This window comes from Telmatherina bonti (genome assembly GCF_933228915.1).
Source record: "Telmatherina bonti genome assembly, chromosome: 15".
NCBI classification, from domain to species: domain Eukaryota; kingdom Metazoa; phylum Chordata; class Actinopteri; order Atheriniformes; family Telmatherinidae; genus Telmatherina; species Telmatherina bonti.
In genome coordinates, this window is record NC_136613.1 from 7,279,846 (window position 1) to 7,302,230 (window position 22,385).

General features: G+C 40.4%; 1 protein-coding gene across 1 annotated transcript in view; it reads left to right on the forward strand.

Moving 5' to 3' along the window:
* Window positions 1-21,735, forward strand: part of mao (monoamine oxidase) — a 52,049-nt gene extending 30,314 nt beyond the window's left edge. The window contains exons 4-15 of the mRNA XM_079253696.1: window positions 12,059-12,163; window positions 12,257-12,348; window positions 14,246-14,387; window positions 15,503-15,652; window positions 16,821-16,980; window positions 17,048-17,144; window positions 17,227-17,280; window positions 17,360-17,417; window positions 17,494-17,591; window positions 18,979-19,090; window positions 19,609-19,671; window positions 20,246-21,735. Of these exons, the coding sequence (XP_079109822.1) occupies window positions 12,059-12,163; window positions 12,257-12,348; window positions 14,246-14,387; window positions 15,503-15,652; window positions 16,821-16,980; window positions 17,048-17,144; window positions 17,227-17,280; window positions 17,360-17,417; window positions 17,494-17,591; window positions 18,979-19,090; window positions 19,609-19,671; window positions 20,246-20,401 (1,287 nt within the window). The 3' untranslated portion in view covers window positions 20,402-21,735. The remainder of the gene's footprint in view (window positions 1-12,058; window positions 12,164-12,256; window positions 12,349-14,245; window positions 14,388-15,502; window positions 15,653-16,820; window positions 16,981-17,047; window positions 17,145-17,226; window positions 17,281-17,359; window positions 17,418-17,493; window positions 17,592-18,978; window positions 19,091-19,608; window positions 19,672-20,245) is intronic.
* The last annotated feature ends 650 nt before the right edge of the window (window positions 21,736-22,385 follow it).

Sequence of the window (22,385 nt, forward strand, 5' to 3'; positions counted from 1 at the left end):
TATAATATATATTATATATATATATATATATATGTGTATATATATATGTGTATATATATATATGTGTATATGTATATATGTATATGTATATAGGCTGCACGGTGGCGCAGTGGTTAGCACTGTGGCCTCACAGCAAGAAGGTCGCTGGTTCATATATGTATATATATATATATGTATATATATATGTATATATGTATATATATATATACAATGTAAACTCTTACATAAACCTTTATGCATGTCACTTTTATTTATCTTCTCTTTTTTTTATTTTTCGGTTGTTTATTTTAAAATCTCTTTTACTCTTTAACCTTTCATTTCAACCCCAGTCGTTTCCTTAGTGGGGTCCTCCACATCGAGGGGGGTGCATGCCTGCTCGGTCTGCAGGGTCTCCCGTGTCTTTGTGGTTTTGGGTTCCTACCCTGCAGTTGGATGGTTGCCATGTGGGTCCCAGCCGGTCATGAATCGGGTTTTTCCTGTGGTGGTGGTCTTAAATAAATCAATTTGGCCCTCAGTGTGGATGGATCCCCACAGCTTCCTCACAGCAGCATTAAACCTGATATTAGGGACTGGAGTTTGTTTATAATGGGATTGTAGGTGTGTGGGAGGTGTTGGGGGGGGTGAATGATTAGGTATGTGGGGTGCCCAAAGTCGGGTCCTTGAGAAACCGCTGTCCTGCAGGTTTTTGCTGCATCCTTGCTCCAGCATACCTGGCTTCCATTAAATGGGTTCAACAGCCAAAGCTGCGTAATGGTGGCTAATATGTGTGGGTATGTGTAGGGAAATTATTTTGATTTCATATTTAATCACAGTTGTTGTTATGAAAAGCGCTTTGGTGTGAAAAGTGCTGTATTAATAAACTAGATCTTTGTTTATTTGATCCTGCCTCATAACCCTTGAATTATTTAGATTTTATTGATGCTCTTTCTGTTCATCAGTGAGTGGTCTACAGTGAAGCGTGCTTTCATCTACTCCTGCGCTGGACTATTGACCTACTTCAGCGTTGCTGTGAAATGTCACAAGCATGACGTTGGGTGCAGACAGCAGTGAGAAAATACATCCGAGTGTTCCTGCCAAACCGCATGAACTACAATTGCATCCACACTCCAGTTCGGGAGAGCTGCATTACTCCGTGTCTCCTTGGAGACTATCTCTGTAAAACCCACTGAAAGACATCAGATGTGCGCAGCTTCCTGTATGGTTTCCATGGCGGCATGCCTCATCAAAAGCGGCTCTATCATTGTGGGACTCTTTGCATCTGTCTGCACTTGTGCCGACGTGTGCAGGGGTAAGGAGTAAGTTGTGTTTCTGCTGCAGGTGAAGATCTGAAACGTAAGGAAAATGCAGGTTCAACTTTGTTGCTATGGTCCAGCAATACGAAAGAAAATCACACCAGATTGCATCCTACAGAGCAGTGAGTCCAAACCTTGGTTTTCAAGGCCCGTGATTCTGTAGGGATTAGATGTTTCCCTGCTGCAACACACCTGGTTTAAATTAAATTGATCTCAAGCGTGTTGAGGACGGCTATAAATAATGCACACCAACGTTTTCCCTGTACTTTAGGTTCTGTAGTAGTAAACTGTGAGAAAAACTCATCTAAAACACGCTGAAAGAAAACATGACGAGTCGTTACGATGCAGAAACACTGAAAGCTTTGATCGTTACAAGCTGCTGACGAAGGAAAGAAGTTCATGTTTAGCTGCGTTGCTGCGTCAGTGTTTATCTGGTGGATGTTCTTGCACCTGTCATGAACAAGCGGCAACCTCCGGCGGGTAAAAGTGAAGCCTACGCGGAGGTGCATAAAACTGCAGTTCCCCCTTCATCCACTAGGGGCTGCAAAACAGAGCAAATCCCCATAGACTCCCATGTTAAAAAGACCAACTTCACAGCAGAAATAAACATGTTTACAGCAGAAATAAACATGTTTACAGCCTGGTTCAAAAATCCATTTTAGGTTTAATTGGTCAGGTTTACTTTCATGACAACTGTGGGGGGAGTGAATGTGTTTCTAACTCGCCAGTTTAAAAGTAATTTAATCTCAATATTCTGCATATTTAGGGGCATGTCCTTTTGATTGACAGGTACCCAGTCTCCCGCTTCCAGTAAGAAGAATGCAGCTGGTTAACAACGTGACTCAGCTTTAGCTCTCTTACCTCCGTTAGCTGGTTAGCTCCTGTTATCTCCCGGTTAGCTCGGTTAGCTCTTAGCTACAGGCAGCTCAGAGTTTGCTAGATGTCAATCATCCACCATGACGCTCACAGCCCCCCTTTAAGCTCCACCTCTTTGCCCATATATGTATTTTCCGGGCAAGGCGACACGCATGCCCCTGCCTAGATGACCATGATAGGAACCGCCCACCGACCTTCAGGTCAGCTCTTCAGAAACCTATGGGTGACGTCACGGAGGCTCCGTCCATCTTTTATATACAATCTATGGTCATGAATCATTAAACACTAACGTTGCCATATTACACTCGGAGAAAGCAGACCTGCGAGTCTGCAATCTGTCGGCTGCAACTATGTGCCTGCTAATTACACCGTTATTGTTCTGATGTTTTCACACTGAAATCAAATCTTTTATCTGTTCATCTGTATGTATTCATTTAGCAAGTTTTTCATGTGTGCAACCCACACACTCAGCTCTGCTGCTAATCCTACGTGTGCATTTCTGCCACAGGTGAAACTCCCTTTAAAAGGGAAATAAACAGACTTTATAACTGTAAACTATTTATTGCAAGGAAGCATTGAAATAATCCACCAAAAAAGAGTTGTTTTTTTACTATTTGTGATAAGTTTGCAACCTTCTCACTAATAAAAACTTCAGATATTCAGTCCTTCTGAGTACTTTGGATACTTTGCTTTAGTTTTAAAATGGGTGAATCAGATGCGTGTGAATGTAAAATGCCTCAAACAGACCAACTTGTCCATTGAGGCTCTGAGGATAAAGCATTTCGTCATGGGTCTGCTGTTTGCCCTGCAACAGCTGGAAAGCTTTCATTCCTGCAGCTTTGTCATCATCGTTCACCTGATGGACTTCCGAACGCGTATGTTGCTGTTGGGAGTATCACAACGTTACTTTGACTGTAAGTAGCTTTGGATTAGCAAAGGAGAAATTCAGAAGAATAAACTCCCAACAGAGGTTCTCGTCAGCAGGTTTCCTGTCCCTGTCTGGAGTTTGTGAAGAATTATAAATGTCACATGTTGATATTTACATACAACGTTTGCTTCTCCTCACGTGACAAGCAGGAGTAACAGTAAACCAGCATGTGTCCAGAGCATTTCTGTGATTAGGGTTATCTTTCGAGCGAGCTGCGAAGCTAATCAGCTTTGCCGAAGCAGATTTTAATCCAAAAGGCCAGAGCTGGTTTCCCTTATCAGCAAACTACCTCCTGACGGGCCCCGCAGCCCTCAGAACTGGATTTAATAATGAGCTATCACTATCAGAGATGGGGGGACACTTTGATTAAATACTATCCCTGCTTATGGGAGATTGAGAGAGCGTGGGATCATCCTGTCGCTCTTACGGATGCCTGGACATCGTGTATGTTCACACTGTAAACCATCTGCTGGTTTTCAAGTAGCTCTGATCCTTTTTAGCCAAGAACCCCCGAAACCAAGGAACATCTGATCCACAGTGGGCTGGACCAGTAAAATAATCATGTCATAACCTGTAAATATGTAAAACACACCTCATTTTTTCCCTTTTATTTGGTGCAAAGATGCACGAGTACGTCATCAAGATTTTATTATATTTAATATATATTGTAAACAAATTCCATTTGTAAAAAAAAAAAAAAGATATTTTTCAACAATATTTGGCCACAGGCCCACATTTACGTTTCATATACTGATTTACATATTCATTATAACTGACAGATCGCTGGATCAATAAAATCTCAGCACATTTATTTCGAGGTATTTAGGAGTAAAATATGACGTTTCTGGCTTTTCCCATGTTTACATGCAAGTTTTAATTCCCCTTTATTTGCTATAGAAATAAACTTGCTTTGTTTAACCACTTAACCAGTGGGGCCCACCTGCGGGCCGTTGCGAAGATGATGACAGTCTTGTATAAAGACGTTCTTTTTTTTTGTTAGCTAGTTTGTTTGCATGTTTTAGAATCCTAAAAGCAAGGTCTCTCAAAGCTTTTGTGGATAATAAGCAGCTACAGTTAATATATATTATTATTTTATCAGAAAAGCATTGATACCTTCATTAATACCATATTTCAATGTTACTGCCTGTCAAAATTTTCTTTTAAAAACTACATAAAAGCGGTGCAGCGCCCTGATGGTTCAGGGTTATCGACAGAAGCATGAGCGTAGTTCAGTTCGGCAGATCGACGCTCTATTTTTAACAAAAAGACCAACAGTTGAAGGGAAACCAGTGGAAACGCTCTTCAGGGTTCGTAAGGAAATAAAACAACTTGTAAATCTGGAAAAATGTTCTTCAATGTATTCTTCCAAATTGCGGTGCGGAATATGTGCATCGTAGTGGCAGCACAAGGAAACAAGCAAGCGGAGAACAACCGTACAAATTATTCAGTTTGGATTTAAAATCAGAATTAAACTTACTTTGGATTTAAGTTTAATCCAGAAATCGCTGTTTTCAAAGTCATTTTTAATCCTTTAAAGAGAGTTCCATTTTTATTCTGAATTAATTTTGAAACAATATTTTCTAAATGCAAAGCCCATCTTATCACGTTCAGGCAGAACATAAAACACTCAATATTGGTTGTGAGGTCAGAGTGATTCTACTTTTTGTTGATGCCCTTTTCTGCACCAATTCCGGACCGGATCTGTCAATAAACCAAATCCAAAGTGTTTGATTTGTGCTTCAGGAAATCTGGTTGGACTGCAGCTGCTGAAAAATTAGTTTAACCAACGCTCAAAACATCTGTATTTACTGGTTTTTATTTTATCCAGACAGCTGAAGATGCTTCATTTTGGCAGTTTGTTGCAGGTTTTTATAGTGTAAATTTCAGAAAATTGCCCGGACATTTGTTAAACTGATACAAACAGCTTCAATTTTGCACTTCTGTTTCAGATTTTATGTAATTTAATTATCTGTGTTTGACTTATTTGGCTTCTAAAGTCATGTTAGAAAATGTTTGCTGGATATATTAATGAACCAAAGTAAAAAATTACTCCAGTAAAGAAAAGAAATTCTACAGATTAAGCAAATTACTCTTTTAATCACTGTGTTGGATAATGAAAAGGACATCTTTTGCTTTAAACTCAAATAAAAGCAAACTGCAAGAAGAAATCCTTTCCTCCTTGTAGAAGCAGCGACTCTGCAACCATGTCCGTCGCCATAGTGACAGCCAGCGTCACAGCAACACGAGGCATGTTTGGCAGCTCAGTCAAAAGCCTTGAAGTTAACGTGATCTGGTTTAGCAAACGAAACTGAGATTAAAGATGTTTTAGACGGCTTCTTTACTAGGTTAGAACAACCTTTGCAAATCTCCTATAAATTCTCAAATTTGCTTCTATGGACGGCATTTTGCTGAATCTCTTCTCATTGGCTCTGGTAGTTACCAGCCTGTGCAAGTGGCAAATGCATAAAATAGAAAAAATGTTGGGATCTGTCAGACAGATCAGACTTAAACCAGTCTGAAGTAAAACTCTTGATCCTGTTCAAGACTTTTAATGACATTTTAAGTCATTAAAAGGCTACATTTACCATTTTATGTAGTGTGAAATGTGAATCTAACAGGATCAGCAAAGAGAGAAAAAACTTTATCAGAGGTGATAAGATGGTCATTTGTAATTTCCGTGTGATCTAAATCCAGACAAACACTTTTTCCAAGTGTCTGAGTGATAAAAAGAAGGTTGGAGTAAGTCTGGACTTTGCCAGAACACTGGGATCAATTGTTGGGTGTCGGAAAGCTTGAAGGCTCTTTCATAGCAGCTGATAAAGACAGATTTTCTGGTTAAGTGCAGAAGAGAGTGCTGATAAGAAGTAAAACATTAAATAATGTAAGTGTGACGAGGTGTAACAGGTTATAGGTGATGAATCTGTGGACAGTTTGTTCTACACTTGCGTGGCTTTTCTGTTTGTGTCGACGGCGACGGCGGATGTTTGATTCTCGGGATGTACACTAGTACGGCAGTGTAGCTTTGCTTATTGTTGGCTTGAAGACAACATCCATCACCTGAAGATAAAGATGAAAGACAAAGGGAATAAAACTTTTTTTAGGTTTTTTTTTTTTTTTTTTTTTTTTGTGCGAGTGTATATGTGTAAGATCAGGAACTGTTGATTCAGATCAGCGTTGCTATGGTGACGCCCAAACGGACAATTATTTAACTTGCCAAACTATGTGTATGTAAATACGAAAAACTTGCCACCAGTTGGCATTGGAACTCTCTCCGACCGTGGTATAAATCTTTATAAATCCCAATATTGTCCTTTCTTGTAAAGCTTTTTATCTGTCAGAGGAGGACCGCAGTGATTCAATTCAGCTTTATTTGTACAGCGCCACTTTATCATCCATGCATTCTCCGCCGCTTATCCAGGGTCGGGTCGCGGAAAATGCTCATTTGTTGAACCAAACCGATCTGCATCCATCCATCCATCATTCCATCCATCCGTCCATCATTCCATCCATCCATCCATCCATCCATCATTCCATCCATCCATCCATCCGTCCATCATTCCATCCATCCATCCATCCATCCATCCGTCCATCATTCCATCCATCCATCCGTCCGTCCATCATTCCATCCATCCGTCCGTCCATCCATCCATCCATCCATCCGTCCATCATTCCGTCCATCATTCCATCCATCCATCCATCCATCATTCCATCCATCCGTCCATCATTCCATCCATCCATCCATCCATCCATCATTCCATCCATCCATCCATCATTCCATCCATCCATCCATCCATCCATCCGTCCATCATTCCATCCATCCATCCGTCCGTCCATCATTCCATCCATCCATCCATCCATCCATCCATCCGTCCATCATTCCGTCCATCATTCCATCCATCCATCCGTCCATCATTCCGTCCATCATTCCATCCATCCATCCATCCATCATTCCATCCATCCATCCATCATTCCATCCATCCATCCATCCATCCATCATTCCATCCATCCATCCATCCGTCCATCATTCCATCCATCCATCCATCATTCCATCCATCCATCCATCCATCCATCCATCATTCCATCCATCCATCCATCCGTCCATCATTCCATCCATCATTCCATCCATCCATCCGTCCGTCCATCATTCCATCCATCCATCCATCCATCCATCCGTCCGTCCATCATTCCATCCATCCATCCATCCATCCATCCATCCGTCCATCATTCCGTCCATCATTCCATCCATCCATCCATCCATCATTCCATCCATCCATCCATCATTCCATCATTCCATCCATCCGTCCATCATTCCATCCATCCATCCATCCGTCCATCATTCCATCCATCCATCCGTCCGTCCATCATTCCATCCATCCGTCCGTCCATCCATCCATCCATCCATCCGTCCATCATTCCGTCCATCATTCCATCCATCCATCCATCCATCATTCCATCCATCCGTCCATCATTCCATCCATCCATCCATCCATCCATCATTCCATCCATCCATCCATCATTCCATCCATCCATCCATCCATCCATCCGTTCGTCCATCATTCCATCCATCCATCCATCCATCCATCCGTCCATCATTCCGTCCATCATTCCATCCATCCATCCGTCCATCATTCCGTCCATCATTCCATCCATCCATCCGTCCATCATTCCGTCCATCATTCCATCCATCCATCCATCCATCATTCCATCCATCCATCCATCCATCCATCCGTCCATCATTCCATCCATCCATCCATCATTCCATCCATCCATCCATCCATCCATCATTCCACCCATCCATCCATCCGTCCATCATTCCATCCATCCATCCATCCGTCCATCATTCCATCCATCCATCCGCCCGTCCATCATTCCATCCATCCATCCATCCATCCATCCATCCGTCCATCATTCCGTCCATCATTCCATCCATCCATCCATCCATCATTCCATCCATCCATCCATCATTCCATCATTCCATCCGTCCGTCCATCATTCCATCCATCCATCCATCATTCCATCCATCCATGCATCCGTCCATCATTCCATGCATCCATCCATCATTCCATCCATCCATGCATCCGTCCATCATTCCATCCATCCATCCATCCATCCGTCCATCATTCCATCCATCCATCCATCCATCCATCCATCTTCTACTGCTTATCCGGGGTCGGGTCGCGGGGGCAGCAGCCTAAGCAGGGAAGCCCAGACTTCCCTCTCCCCAGCCACATTTGCCAACTCTGCGGGGGGGATCCCGAGGCGTTCCCAGGCCAGCTGAGAGATATAATCCCTCCAGCATGTCCTGGGTCTTCCCCGGGGTCTCCTCCCAGATGGACGCTCCTGGAACACCTCACCAGGGAGGTCCAGGAGGCATCCTGACCAGATGCCCGAGCCACCGCAACTGGTTCCTCTCGATGCGGAGGAGCAGCGGCTCTACTCTGATCTCCTCCAGGATGACCGAGCTCCTCACTCTATCTCTAAGGGAGAGCCCGGCCACCCTGCGGAGGAAACCCATTTCAGCTGCCTGTATACGAGATCTCGTTTTTTCGGTCACGACCCACAGCTCATGACCACAGGTGAAGGTAGGAACGTAGATCGACTGGTAAATCGAGAGCCTCTCCTTCTGGCTCAGCTCCTTCTTCACCACGACAGACCGGCGCAGAGTCCGCATTACTGCAGACGCCGCACCGATCCATCTGTCGATCTCACGCTCCATCCTTCCCTCACTCGTGAACAAGACCCCGAGATATTTAAACTCCTCCACTTGAGGCAGGACCTGACTCCTGACCCGGAGAGGACAATCCACCCTATTCTGGTTGAGTGTGCCACTTTACAACAAAGTCAATTCAGGACACTTTACAGACACATCAATTCAAGACGATTAATAATAAATAGCCTAGTTAGAAGGGAAACCAACCGATTGCATCGAATCTTGACTTGGATTGACTTCCCCTCCTGAGTTGCATGAGGCGACAGTGGGAAGGGAAAAATTCCCTTTTAACAGGAAAGCAAAACCTTCAGCAGAACCAGGGAGGGTAGCGATCTGCCTGGACTGGTTGGGGTGGAGAGGACAGGAAAGACAGACCAACATGCACTGCAGCATGAATGATGTCAATACTCTCATATATTTATATATGTGCCCATGATGAAAAGGAAGTGCTGAGGGCATCAGGGGATGTCCCAATGGCTGCATAACTAATTGATAAGATTTGCTAAAAAGGAAGGTTTTCAGCTTGATCTTAAATAGGGATGCACTGATCCACTTTTTGGGAGTTCCGATCCAATACCAATATCTGAAACTTGAATACCTGCTGATACCGTTATTTGCCGATACCAGATCTGTTGATGTGAACATTATTGTGACTATGGTTATTATTGCTGTTATAACTGATTTCATTAGGTTGTAAAAAATGACCCGTCCTTTCTGAAGTTACCTCACCAATATAAATATAATAACATTACAGATCTAACAATTTCAACAAGTTTTATTTAGATTCGGCACATTTTACCTAAATACAACAATAAATGTGTGGTTTTGAAACAAAGATCTAGCTTTAAGTGCCATGTTCCTCATCGCATGCGGCTCACAGACTCTTGACTCGTGGCTCGTGAAGCAGCCTTTGTCTTTCTGAAAATGCGATCTAAACAAGTCATAATGATCCTCAACGGTGCAGTTCTCTCCACAAACAAGAGCTGCAGGCTGCTTGCTAGAACTTTGCTGTCCTAACGACCCTAACTGACCCTGTCAGAGTTGCCAGTTTTGGCTAATTTCAGCTGCACCGAACTCTACCAAAGAGCTGCTGCGTCAGTAGCTTCATATATATATTGAAAAAGAAACTCCCACATTCCGGAGACATTATATTTTCACCATATACTGTTGCATAAGAACGCCATTACTCTGTGTAATATTTAGGATAACCATTCCTTGGTAAAAAGCTGAATGTTACTGATTTGGCAACGTAACAGGATACGTAGCGTGTGAATGCTTTTTTGGGGGGGTGGCCGCTCTCCTCTTGTCTTAGTATATTAAGTGCGGCTCTTGTTGAATTAACAGTGAGGATCATGGCTTTAGTGTAACAAAAAATGTCACATTTTAACATTCAAGACATTTTTTTCTTTTAAAACATGTCCGAAGCATGTCATCAAACATATCTGCGCTAGCTTGACTGGTGTGGTATCGGTTGTGGTATCGGTACACTTCTATTAATACCATGTACGAGTACACACGCTTGATATTGAGCCGATATCAATACCAGTATCGATATCGATGCATGCCTAATCTTAAAGGTAGAGAGGGAGTCTGCCTCCCAAACCCACAGTGGGAGCTGGTTCCATAAGAGAGGAGCCTGATTCCCATCCTACTCTTAGAGACTCTGGAACCACAAGTAGACCTGATGATGATGTGTGTTTACCACTTCCCTGACCAGAAAATTAACTTTTCCGCATTTAACTGTGTATGAAAACTATATATAAAGAAATAAAACATGTAGCACATGTCAAGTTCCATGTTCTGACTCAAAATGATGCTTTTTAAGCCCAGTTTTAAATCATGTAGCTTAGATTTATCTCTCTAATTAACTGAATAATTTCTCCACGGAGTTGGCAATCTAAACTTCTTATCCTGCTTTCACAGGAAGCCTTATTCTTAGTTGCACAGCTTTGCTGAACAATTTAGACGTTGCAAGATAATTGTGTATATATTGACCAGTTTCTCATTGCTGGTATCCTTTAACCTAAAGTCATAAACTAAAAAGGACTTCAAAGCAAATCACTGCGGTTTAAAGAAAAGCTGCAGAGAAAATAAAGTTGGATGTTTGGTGATTTAATGGGAGGTTACATCAGACGCCAGAATAAAATACTTCATTGGTTCAATCATCCATTTAATCAAACACCTGTCGCAGCATGAGAGAGATCCACATTGCTTTGTTTTCTGGAAAACAGACGACATTTTGTTGGCTTTGTAGGAAGTGCACTAACAGTGTTATACTAGGAAGATTAATGTAGGGTTACTCCAGCGTGGATGCATGAGAGGGAACATAAATTCTGTTTCTCAGCATCTGTGAGACAGAAAATGTTAAATATAACCTTTATAAACACTTAACTGTGCTGCATCAGCATTTGCACAGTGTTGCATGCGAACAATCTGCTTGTTTATTGCTTTGAATCTTTGCCCTTTTGCCTCACTCTCCTTTTCCAAAAGTCAGTTGCGTAGTTAGTAACTGATTGCAGACACTCTTATCAAGGTCGATTTGAAATTACTCAATCTCATGAATTTTGCTCAGTCATTCAGAACAAGTCACGTAGATCTCCTGTTATGTAAAGCTGCAGGAGGTCGGCTGGTTTTATTCATTCTTTTATTTTGTAATTAGTCCACTGTAGATCCGATCCATGAAGACCACGAAGCACGAAAGCACGACTCTGAGAAGCAAATCTTTAATATGTGGTGCCGTTTTAAAGTATTTGACTTGATTATCCCATAAATGTCCTCGTTTGGATCTATGAGTTCAACTGAATGTTTTTATTGGAGATCATTTTTGAGTATTTCTGCATTTTGTTTCTTCACTAATCATCACAAAAATAACCCAAAACCATCAAGTTCCTGAAGCTGTCTTTATTACATAATTCTGACTTTTGTTTTCTAAAAACCAGTTACTTTATAAAGTTCGCAATAAAATGTGACACAAACTTTCACCTAACATCTAAATCCAGGAGTGCTGATAGTTATGGGAGTAATTACTGAAGTGCAATGAGTTCTGCAGGCTTCCATCATGATGTTCCGTATAACGGCTACAGTTTTCAGACTTTTCATATTTCCGATGCTAAAGATTAGCTTAGATTAGCTTTTACTGTCATTATACACAGTATAAGATGTATTTTTGTGTTTTTGGTTGAGACACCGAACCTTTAGGTTGATTCTGAACGTAAAGATTTGACTGTTAGGATATTTTTCCTGATCCAACAGGGAAAGTCTCACCTGTTCAAAGGCTCCTTTCCTCCCATGTGGAACCCCCTCGTCTTGATGGACTTCAACAACCTCTTCAGGACGATGGATGAAATGGGACAAGAGGTAAAACCAGTGTAAACAATCATGAGATGCTTTTAGTGCTTTTAATTTTTCTCAACATTTTGTCTTTTGTGGAACCTCTTTGTGTCTTTTTAGATTCCTAAAGAAGCACCCTGGAGAGCTCCACATGCTGAGGAGTGGGACAAGATGACCATGCAACAACTCTTTGAAAAAATCTGCTGGACCAGGTAACTCATAGAAAACATGTCTATTATAATACATACTTTTTCTCTAATTCTTACCAAGATATGAAATATTCAATGTATTGAATATCAAAGAACAACCTGATACAACTTACTAAAGTGCGTTAAAAGGCTTGTTGTTTACTCACAGTACTGGAGTTGCATCTTAAAAACATAAACTGTATATTAATGTATAGCTATACATATACATGATACATGATACACCATATACGTTTTTTATAATAACTAAATCTAGTACCAAAGTCAGCACTGGAGAAATAGGTAAAAGAATCAGTAAGAATATTTAAACTGGATGTTTTTTTTTATAGTTTCATGGAAAGTATGAACTGATTGTGAATCTGACTGCTGCAACAAATCTGTAAAAAGTAGGGGTGAGACTTTAAAAACAATTTTACAGAAAAATTAACACTGGAAAAAAAATGAATAGTTTAATTGCAAAATCTTTGTCAGTGCACAATTTCCTGGTACACCGATTATACTAATACATACCGAAGCACTTTGGCGATTTGACCCCACTAGCGACTCATTTAACCCTAGAACATGTAGCATGAGTTGCTAGTGAAAGTCAGTGTAGCATTGGTGAAAATCAGCCAATCTTAGTGTTAAAGAAAAAGCGTTTATTAACAAGTTTTTCTGGTTTTATTGAAGACTTTTTGTGACTAATGTGAAAGCATGTATCATTTACGGCTGTGTTAGCGGAAGTGGCTGCTGCGTAAGCTCCTCCTCTAAAGAACATACTAAAAGCTTGGTCATGATCATAGACTATATATAAAAAGATGGACGGAGCCTCCATGACGTCACCCGTAGGTTTCTGAAGAGCTGAATTGAAGCTCGGTGGGCGGTTCCTACCATCGCCATCTTGGCAGGGGCATGAGTGTTGTCTCGCCCGGAAAATACAAATATGGGCAAAGAGGTGGAGCTTAGAGGGGGGCTTTGAGCATCGTGGTGGATGATTGACATCTAGTGAACTCCGAGCTGCCTGTAGCTAAGAGCTAACCAAGCTAACCCGGAGATAACAGGAGCTAACCAGCTAACGGATGTAAGCGGGCTAAAGCTAAGTCACGTGTTTAACCAGCTAAAAACCGCGGTTGTTCTACGTTCTTCTGACTTAAAACAGGAGATCGGGTACCTGTCAATCAAAAGGACACTTAGAGATTAAATTACTTTTAAACAGGCGAGTTAGAAAAAATTCACTCCCTTCACAGTTGTCATGAAGGTAAACCTGACCTATTAAACCTAAAATGGATTTTTGAACCAGGATGTAAACATGTTTATTCCTGTTGTGAAGTTGGTCTTTTTAACATGGGAGTCTATGGAGATTTTTCTCTGCTGAATGATCAGACTGAAGCCAGAACAACGTCTGGGTTTCTGTCAGATATTAATGTCTATTAATAGTGTGCGGACAGAAATATTTAAAAGTTAAAATAACTGTAGTATGTTGTAGACTGGATCTTCTATTTAAAATACTTAAAATGACATTTTCATTTTTTATTTTAATTTTTTTTTTTACTGTCTTAAAAAGAAATTAAATTAAATGTTTACAATAATAATGTTTGTGGCTATTATTTGATTTAGTCATCCATCAAAAAACATTAAAATAAAAAGTTTCTTTCTGTAGAAAACATTGTTACGCAGTTAAAATGTAATCAAGATTAATCATTAGAAAGCCCGTAATTAATTACATTATATTTTATATATCGAGTCCCACCCGTAGTTAAAGCTGCAGGGTGATTGCGTAGCATCTCCTCTGTGTGTGTACTGTAAATGTCTGGAAAGTGAGGTGACCTGTTGCTGGAGTTTGAGGAGAGCAAAAGGCACCAAATGATAGTCCATCTTGGTTTTAGTGTTTTTTGTTTTGAGTTTTTACTTTTCCACCCTGCAGTGCCGTCCGCCGCTTTGCCACATTGTTTGTCAATGTGAACGTAACGTCTGAACCCCACGAGGTGTCGGCTCTGTGGTTCCTCTGGTACATCAAACAGTGTGGAGGAACCATGAGGATCTTTTCCACCACTAACGGGGGACAGGTACGTCTGTTTTGTTGAGTTTCTGTGAAAATCTATCTTGAAAAATGCTCTTCACTTGTGGAAGAGTGGGAAAACTTCTGGCGTTCCGATCGGACTTCCAGCAAATCTTCACTGAAAGGCATTCAGACCAGACGGGGGATGCCAACAAGTGGACTTAGTGCTTCGCATCCTGCAGAGACGCATTCATTCATGAATAACAGGACTGAGCAGAAGCAAGAGATCCTAAATGAGATCCAGTACTTTCACCTTGGCTTGCTCTGCATCGGCCCAGAATAATTACGAGCCCCACAAAGGATGCTTTCTTGCTGTGCTGGCAGAGCTCACTCTGCTGATGTTCTTTCTGAAGCTGAGTGACCCTGTTGCCATGGCCACTGAGGACTGGGATTGTGTTTCTGTAAACAGATGACACTGTAGTCAGCTCTGATGTCATTTCCTGTTGACTGGACCAACATGCACTCCTGTTTATGATGGATGTGTGTGTGTATCGTTTAAGTAAACTATTTGTGACCTGTAATCTTGACGCTCGCTTTGTTTCACTGCCAGGGCCCATGAAGGTTTAGTGCATAATTTAGCATCGACTGGCAGGCCAATTCATCCAAATGCCAGAATGGAACGCACACAGTGTGTTTCTGGTCTTGGAGAGCAGCGAGATGTTGACACTAATCTTATGGAAAAGGTCACAGTCTTATCAATTTTGTGCATCAGAGCTTTGGCTGCACTTAATCTCTCTCCATCCTTTCAGTCTCTGTTGATCACCGAGCTGTCTAAACACAAACTTGTAGTGAAGGAAAGAAGGAAGATTGAGGATAATGATGTGAAACATCTGGAGAACCAAAGGATTTGATCATTTGCCTTCCTAAAGATGGCTTTCCTTCCAGCCGAGGAGTCGTGTGCTGCAAGATGAGATGGGACAGAGAGTGAAAGCATGCAGTGCACATGGCGTCCATATACAGCTGTGTTCATATGTATTCATCCCCTTTATTATAACTTAAGTCAGTTTCAGCTTATTTTACAGGCAGCTGTTTTTTTTCTTCTTTAAGGGTATGAATAAGTATGAGCACAACTGTAATCTGCAGCAGTGACTGACCCTTGTTCTCCTTTATGGATGTCCATAGGAGAGGAAATTTGCAGGCGGTTCTGGTCAGATCAGTGAGTGCATGGCCAAAGAGTTGGGCGACCGGGTGAAGCTGCAGTCGCCGGTTTGCAGGATCGACCAGACCGGTGACCTAGTGGTGGTGGAGACGGTCAACAAGCAGACCTACACGGTGAGTGGATCACAACACTGTGGGTTCCCTCCAGTAACTGTGGCTCAAAGCAGACTTGACCGATCTGCAAGATTTAAATTAACTAAATGAACAAGATTTAAAGAAAAAAATGGTGAATTGCATTCATGACCAGACGTGATGTCTCTGCTCGAGGCCCCGCTGGTCCAGACCGCAGCACAAGTCAGATAACGTTATGATCTGCTAAACAGGGTGTCCAGACGGTCTCAAACCTGTTGTGTTTGTGTAGATTTATCTGGTCTAAATGTAAAATAAACCACATTTGTTTGAGCTAATATCCAAAAGATATCATCGCTGCATGCAAACTATAGAGCTGTTGGGCTGCATATATCTGCAACATCTGGAACCCATGTCAAGGTTGCAGACTGGAAGTTGTATAATGCTGGACAGAAGTGAGATAGAAGCACCGTCGAGCTCTTTGCAGCAGCTACAATCAGAGGAGGCAGATGGGAAGATTTTATATCTGAGCTGAGGCGAGAGCCGACGGAGCCGGGATGATTTTTAAATATATTTTCCTTGGTTATTTTTATATTTTACAGTTTTTTATTTATCCTGACACACTTTGTTGGTATGAAACTAAAAAATGAGGATGTAATTTTTCTAAAAACAGTTCTTTCAGTTTTCTATTTAATATAAAGTTTAATTGATCTAAAGTTGTTTCATTTTGATGTTGTCTTCATTTCATTTTCAGATCTTCAGTATATTTATACATATAGTTTGTTCCAGTTCAGACGGTGTTTTTTTCACCAAAATTGCTGAATTAATTTTCAATCCCTTCCATATTAAATGGTTTCTGTCAGGTTAGATTATTTTGATTTCTGGGGTAAAACTGTGTGTTATATTTTCTGTTTTTTACCCAAACCATCTGATAATACATGAAGTTACAGCAGCTTCAAACCTAAACCGTTGTGCATGGATGTAAGATTACCAATCCAGCTTTATCACTAATATTTAAACAGTGTAATAAGATACTTTTCTTTAAGTCTTACATACATTATATCAGTGTTTTAGTACTGAGATTTTAGGGAAAAATAAATAACTGTACACAGCAAGTTAAACAGAATTATGCTCCTCTGCTGCCACCTACTGGTTACACGCTCCTGTTCTGCATCTACCTCCACTTCTGTTTTTGTCTTTGTCTTTGCTTTAGGCCAGGTATGTGGTGGTGGCCACGCCCCCCACTCTGAACCTGAAGATGCACTTTAACCCCGAGCTGCCCCCGCTGAGGAACCAGTTGATCAACCGCGTCCCCATGGGCTCCGTCATCAAGTGCATGGTCTACTACAAGGAGAACTTCTGGAGGAAAAAGGGTATGCAGGAGGCAGTTGGAGCGCTGCAGGCCGCCGTGACGGTTTTAATGTTTGCTTGTGTCGCCAGGTTACTGTGGCAGCATGGTGATTGAGGAGGAGGGAGCTCCCATTGGCCTGACGCTGGATGACACAAAGCCTGATGGGAGTGTGCCTTGCATCATGGGGTGAGTTCACGGCTCATATATGAGACGTCATTCTGCGTCTTCTAATGGGTTCAATGACCTTAGAAACTCTTTTCTCCTCCAGATTCATTCTTGCTCGCAAGACCAGAAAGCTGTGTGATCTGACCAAAGAAGAGAGGTTAGACAACGTGACCACATGGACACACAAATACAGCTTGTCGATGGGTTTAACCCAAAGTCTTTTATGTTGTGTTTAGGCTGAAGAAGATCTGCGAGATTTACTCCAAAGTGCTGGGCTCAGAGGAGGCTCTGCATGTGAGTCTGCATACAAAGAAACAGCAAAATCACCTCACTGCGTTCAGACATTCATGCGTCCACTTGTGTGTTTCAGCCGGTGCATTATGAGGAGAAGAACTGGTGTGAGGAGGAGTACTCTGGAGGCTGCTACACAGCCTATTTCCCCCCAGGAATCCTCACCCAGTATGGCAGGTGAGTCACACAGTGGTTGGGCTTGGTTTCATGCAGGTTCTGCTTTATCAGATTTCTGCTCTTGTTGGCACATTTTTTTCCCCTCGAAACAACAACGAACAACATGATGAAACTCATACCCAACGATGTTTATGCAGTTGCTGCTTTGGGCTTATTTCTGCTTGATTCAGCATTCCTGTGTTTAACGCTTAATAACTTCCCATGTCACAGAATCATGGCTCAAACTGAACAGATTACATTTTTTAAGCATGAATAATGTTATTCATCTCCATAAAGTTGTGGTTTAGAATTATCTGCTGATTTTGTCCAAATGTAGGCTGTGCGTTTCATGAATGAAACGTGCAAAGTGCCCACAAGGGGCACTTTATTAAACCAATAATTCTTTGTGTTTGAGGTAAAAAAAACTTTCTTGAAAGAGCACAGTTCATGCACAAAAGCACTTTGCATCAAGAAAAAGTTTAATGAAAAATAGCCAAAACATGTGTGCAAGTATGAAATAAATGAAATTAAAAAAAATTGAATTTTAACCCTTTAACCTCTCCCTCCCTAAGGGTCCTTTGAAGATTTTGGCTTGAAAATGAAATACTCAAATACAATGGCATGTTTCTCTGTGATTATACACTATATAAACTATCTTGGTATCAAATTAAAGCAAACACTTGTGGGATTTTATCTGAAGTTAAATCACCACCACAAATGTTACTGTTTTAAAGTTATTGAAGATGGGACATGAGAAAACTTTCATATTTTTTTACTCGCCTAAATATTTTTTGCATTTCAAAGTATATAAAAGCTTAAAAAGTTGCCATTGAAGGAAAAACACCCAGAAAACCATTCCTCAACATGAGGACAGTATCTGTGCAAAGTTTCATGCAGCTGATGCAAAGCACAACAAAGTTACAGGGATTTGAGTAAAGAGGTGGCCAGGCGTTTTTCAGTTTGGCACAATTTGGCACCGTGACTACAGATTTTAAATTTTTTAGTGTATTGAAGCTTAGACATGACCCAACTTAATTTACAGGTCTGAAAAAGGTGGTTTGTGAATATTTTTAAGGAAATATTTATTACCCTATTAAAGTTCAATTTAATGCGTACTAGTCATAAGTGGTTAAAATCCACAATATTAAGTCGATGCAAACGTGTTCTGTTTGTTAAAATGAAAGAAAAACATTGAAAAAAAAAATCAAGAAAAACAATTTGGTGTTTATTATTTTCCTTTAGACAATAATATGAAGAATCTATTTAATATATTTACCCAAACCAAGCAGTGTAGATGACTTGTTTAGGTTTATTTCCTCCAAATTTTGACTAAATTCATCATAATTGTGTAAAAATTGTTGTTGAAGGGTTAAAAAAAATCTAGTCTTCTGTCTTTTCCCGTCTGCAGAGTGCTGAGGGAGCCGGTGGGCAGGTTGTACTTTGCAGGCACAGAGACGGCAACAGAGTGGAGCGGATACATGGAGGGGGCGGTACAAGCTGGAGAGAGAGCAGCCAGAGAGGTCAGTGCTCGGGTGCTCTGACAAACAACCTCACAGCAGCTTCTGAACTTTTACAAACCGCTGGGATGCAGCAGCGGATGCAGAAAGCAAAGCTTTCAGGTTCACTGAAAAGCACCAGCAGGAGCAGATGGAAGTGTGAGGAAACAGCTACAGCGGTCTGGAAAAGCTTTTTCTGCCACGTCTCATTTTGTTTTCATCAGTTTAATTGATGCTCTGTGCAATCACCTCACACACTTGGAGGACATTAGCACTCTGCATGGGCTCATCAGCATCCTACAGCTTGCAAACGACAGCACAACAATCCTGTTTATTCAGAAAACCTGCTTACATCCCATTAAAATAGAAATACAGCATTTTACATGTGTGCATAATCTGTTTTTTCAGCTCTTTCTCCAGATCACAAGCTAAGTTAGACGTGTTACCAACACATACAACACCTTATATATTTCCACATTATGCTGGTGTGAGTTTTACATGACCATTCACATTCTGACTGACATGAGATGTGTGTCTTCCAGGTCATGTGTGCAATGGGTAAAATTCACCAGAATCAGATCTGGAAGTCGGAGCCTGAGAATGAGGTGAGGAAGATATTTGACCTTGATCCCAGTCCAGGACATATAGACAGATGAATATTCTGTTTCCAGTTCCAGTTTGAAATGGTGGAATCAGAAATGGAGGAGTTGTGTGTATTAAGGCTCAGTTTTATCTGTCAAATAGGAGTTCCTCTTCACTTGAGATTATTTTCTTTCTGCTTTGTCCTCATTTAGGTTTGGGGTACCTCAAGACTCCATACTGGGCCCCATTGTTGTCACATTATGTCATTTTCATATGAAAAGTAGAATATATACTGAAATGATCTTATTTATTTTACTTTCCTTTATAATGCTTCTCTTTTTATATTACATCAATGTATGGGCATTTCTTCTTGTGATTGTTTATTGTGTTTATATTTGTATTTTGGTTAATTAAACTGTATTTAAATGTGCTTTTAAAACAAACTTCAACTTAATTAACACATCCTAATACATAAAAACAATTTAATGTAGTTATTACAATGCTCAGTCTGCATATCCTCATTTGAGACACATATTTGATCACTTCACTTGGTATGATATTTGATAAAGTATTTTTATTTTTCCTTTCCTCTTGCAGGAAGTTCCAGCTCTCCCATTTGACACCACCTTCTGGGAGAGGAATTTGCCTTCAGTCGGAGGTTTTTTCAAGTTCGTGGGAATTTCTACCTTCCTGTCTGTTGCTGCTGCAGCAGGCCTGGTGGCCTACAAGAAGGGCCTCCTGCCCCGGAGTTAAACTGCCCACACCCATCATCTCATCTGTATCTCAAGGGAACACAACTCAATAGAAACTCATGCACTTCTGGATCACTACTTGATGCCCTGACCTACAAGTAGCGAGCAGATTACATAGGGTTTAGGAAGATTTTTTCTTATTTTTAATTCTTTTTTTTTTTTTTAACTATGTGCTAAGAGACTGTTCATTTCATGCAAAAATGAAAAAACTAAACAGTGATGAGCTGATTAGACGCTGAGAGATGTAGCTGGAAAGAAATATAAGATTTAACTTTGTAATAGTTAATCTGATTGTGAAACCAATGAAGGAAAAAAAAATCTGAATTTTAAGGGGGAAATATATATCTATTACTATTCCACACTTTGCCAATGACACTCACTTTCTTGATTACGTGTGAGTTTAATAACTCATGCTTACTTGTGTGAGCTTTGTCTGTCTGCATGCACACGATTCAGTGAGCATGCAATCGTAAGTGTCTGTTCGTTAAAATCAAATCACATCTACAAAGTGTGAGTGTGTGTGTGTGTGTGTGTGTGTGTGTGTGTGTGTGTGTTTTCACTATATGTAATTACCTCTGCTGATTTTAGTTGCTGATTTATTCTGGCCAAGCAGCTGTTGCTGTTTGATTAAATCCAGTAACATTAGAGAGAAATAGACCTGTGCCATTGTCCGCTTAAAATCACAGTGGAGGATTAGGAATGAGGCTGACATCTTTCTGTCATATTCTCATTTTACATCAACAAATCCCATGAAAAGAAATAATTGCAAATTAATAAATGGCTTTGTCTTTTTTCTTTGACCATAAGATGTTCAAGTATCACTTAAAAACATCGGTAAATTTCCCCTTGCATTATTCCGACTGATATTCTTTTTGTATTCTCTTTAGGACGTTTAAATGTAGTGTAATTTTTAAATAGTGCAGGGTATTGCCAGTGATTTTGTAAATTTTGTCGGGCCAGTTTGTATTTGTTTTTTGATGGGGTGAATGATGTGGTTGGATATGAAAAAGAAACAAAGGGCAAGCCACAGGACAAAGAAAAATGTGTAATTACAGTTAGTTTTTAACACATAAAAACAATTAAAATTTAATGAGGTAACTGGACCATTATCTTAAATGTTCATTTTAAATTAGGCAACTAAAGTCTTTGACATTCTAGTTCAGGAACGTGAAATGTACAAAATTCTAGGTTTTGATCGTCAGGTTTAAATATATTTTTTATATTTAATATATATGTAGCTTTTAAGTCGCCCGTAATTTTATATTTGTAAGATATACACAGTTTTAGGTACAAAACAGTAGATGCCAACATCTTAATGCTGATATTTCGAGCTAAATGTGGCCAGTTAAATATAGCTAAAGCTAACTAACTAGTGGCTAGTTACTTATAGCAGACCAAAGCTAAAGTGGCGAGCTAAAGTTAATCAGCTGTGGCTAGTTAGCTATAACTATATGTAGCAAAAGAAAATTAGCTGTGGCTAGTTAGCTATAACTATATGTAGCAAAAGAAAATTAGCTGTGGCTAGTTAGCTATAACTATATGTAGCAAAAGAAAATCAGCTGTGGCTAGTTAGCTATAACTATATGTAGAAAAAGAAAATTAGCTGTGGTTAGCTAGCTATAACTATACGTAGCTGTGGCTAGTTAGCTATAACTATATGTAGCTGTGGCTAGTTCGCAATAACTATATGTAGCTGTGACTAGTTAGCCATAACTAACTAAATCAATAGCAAGCTAACTGCATCTAGCGAGTGCTTGCTTGTAATGTTTCTTGCTAGGACAGTGCAACCATTTTGTTTGGAATGCCCTCTCTCCGTTTACAAGCCTGGTTATTTTATTACCGGTATTCTGGAAGTGAATGAGAAAGCGTAATAGAGAAGGAAGAATGAAGTTATAGAAAGTAACTGTACCACATTAAATATTTTCCCTCACTTTTCATGAGATTTGTTCCTGGTTAAAAAAAAAAAAAATCTTATAACTTCAATA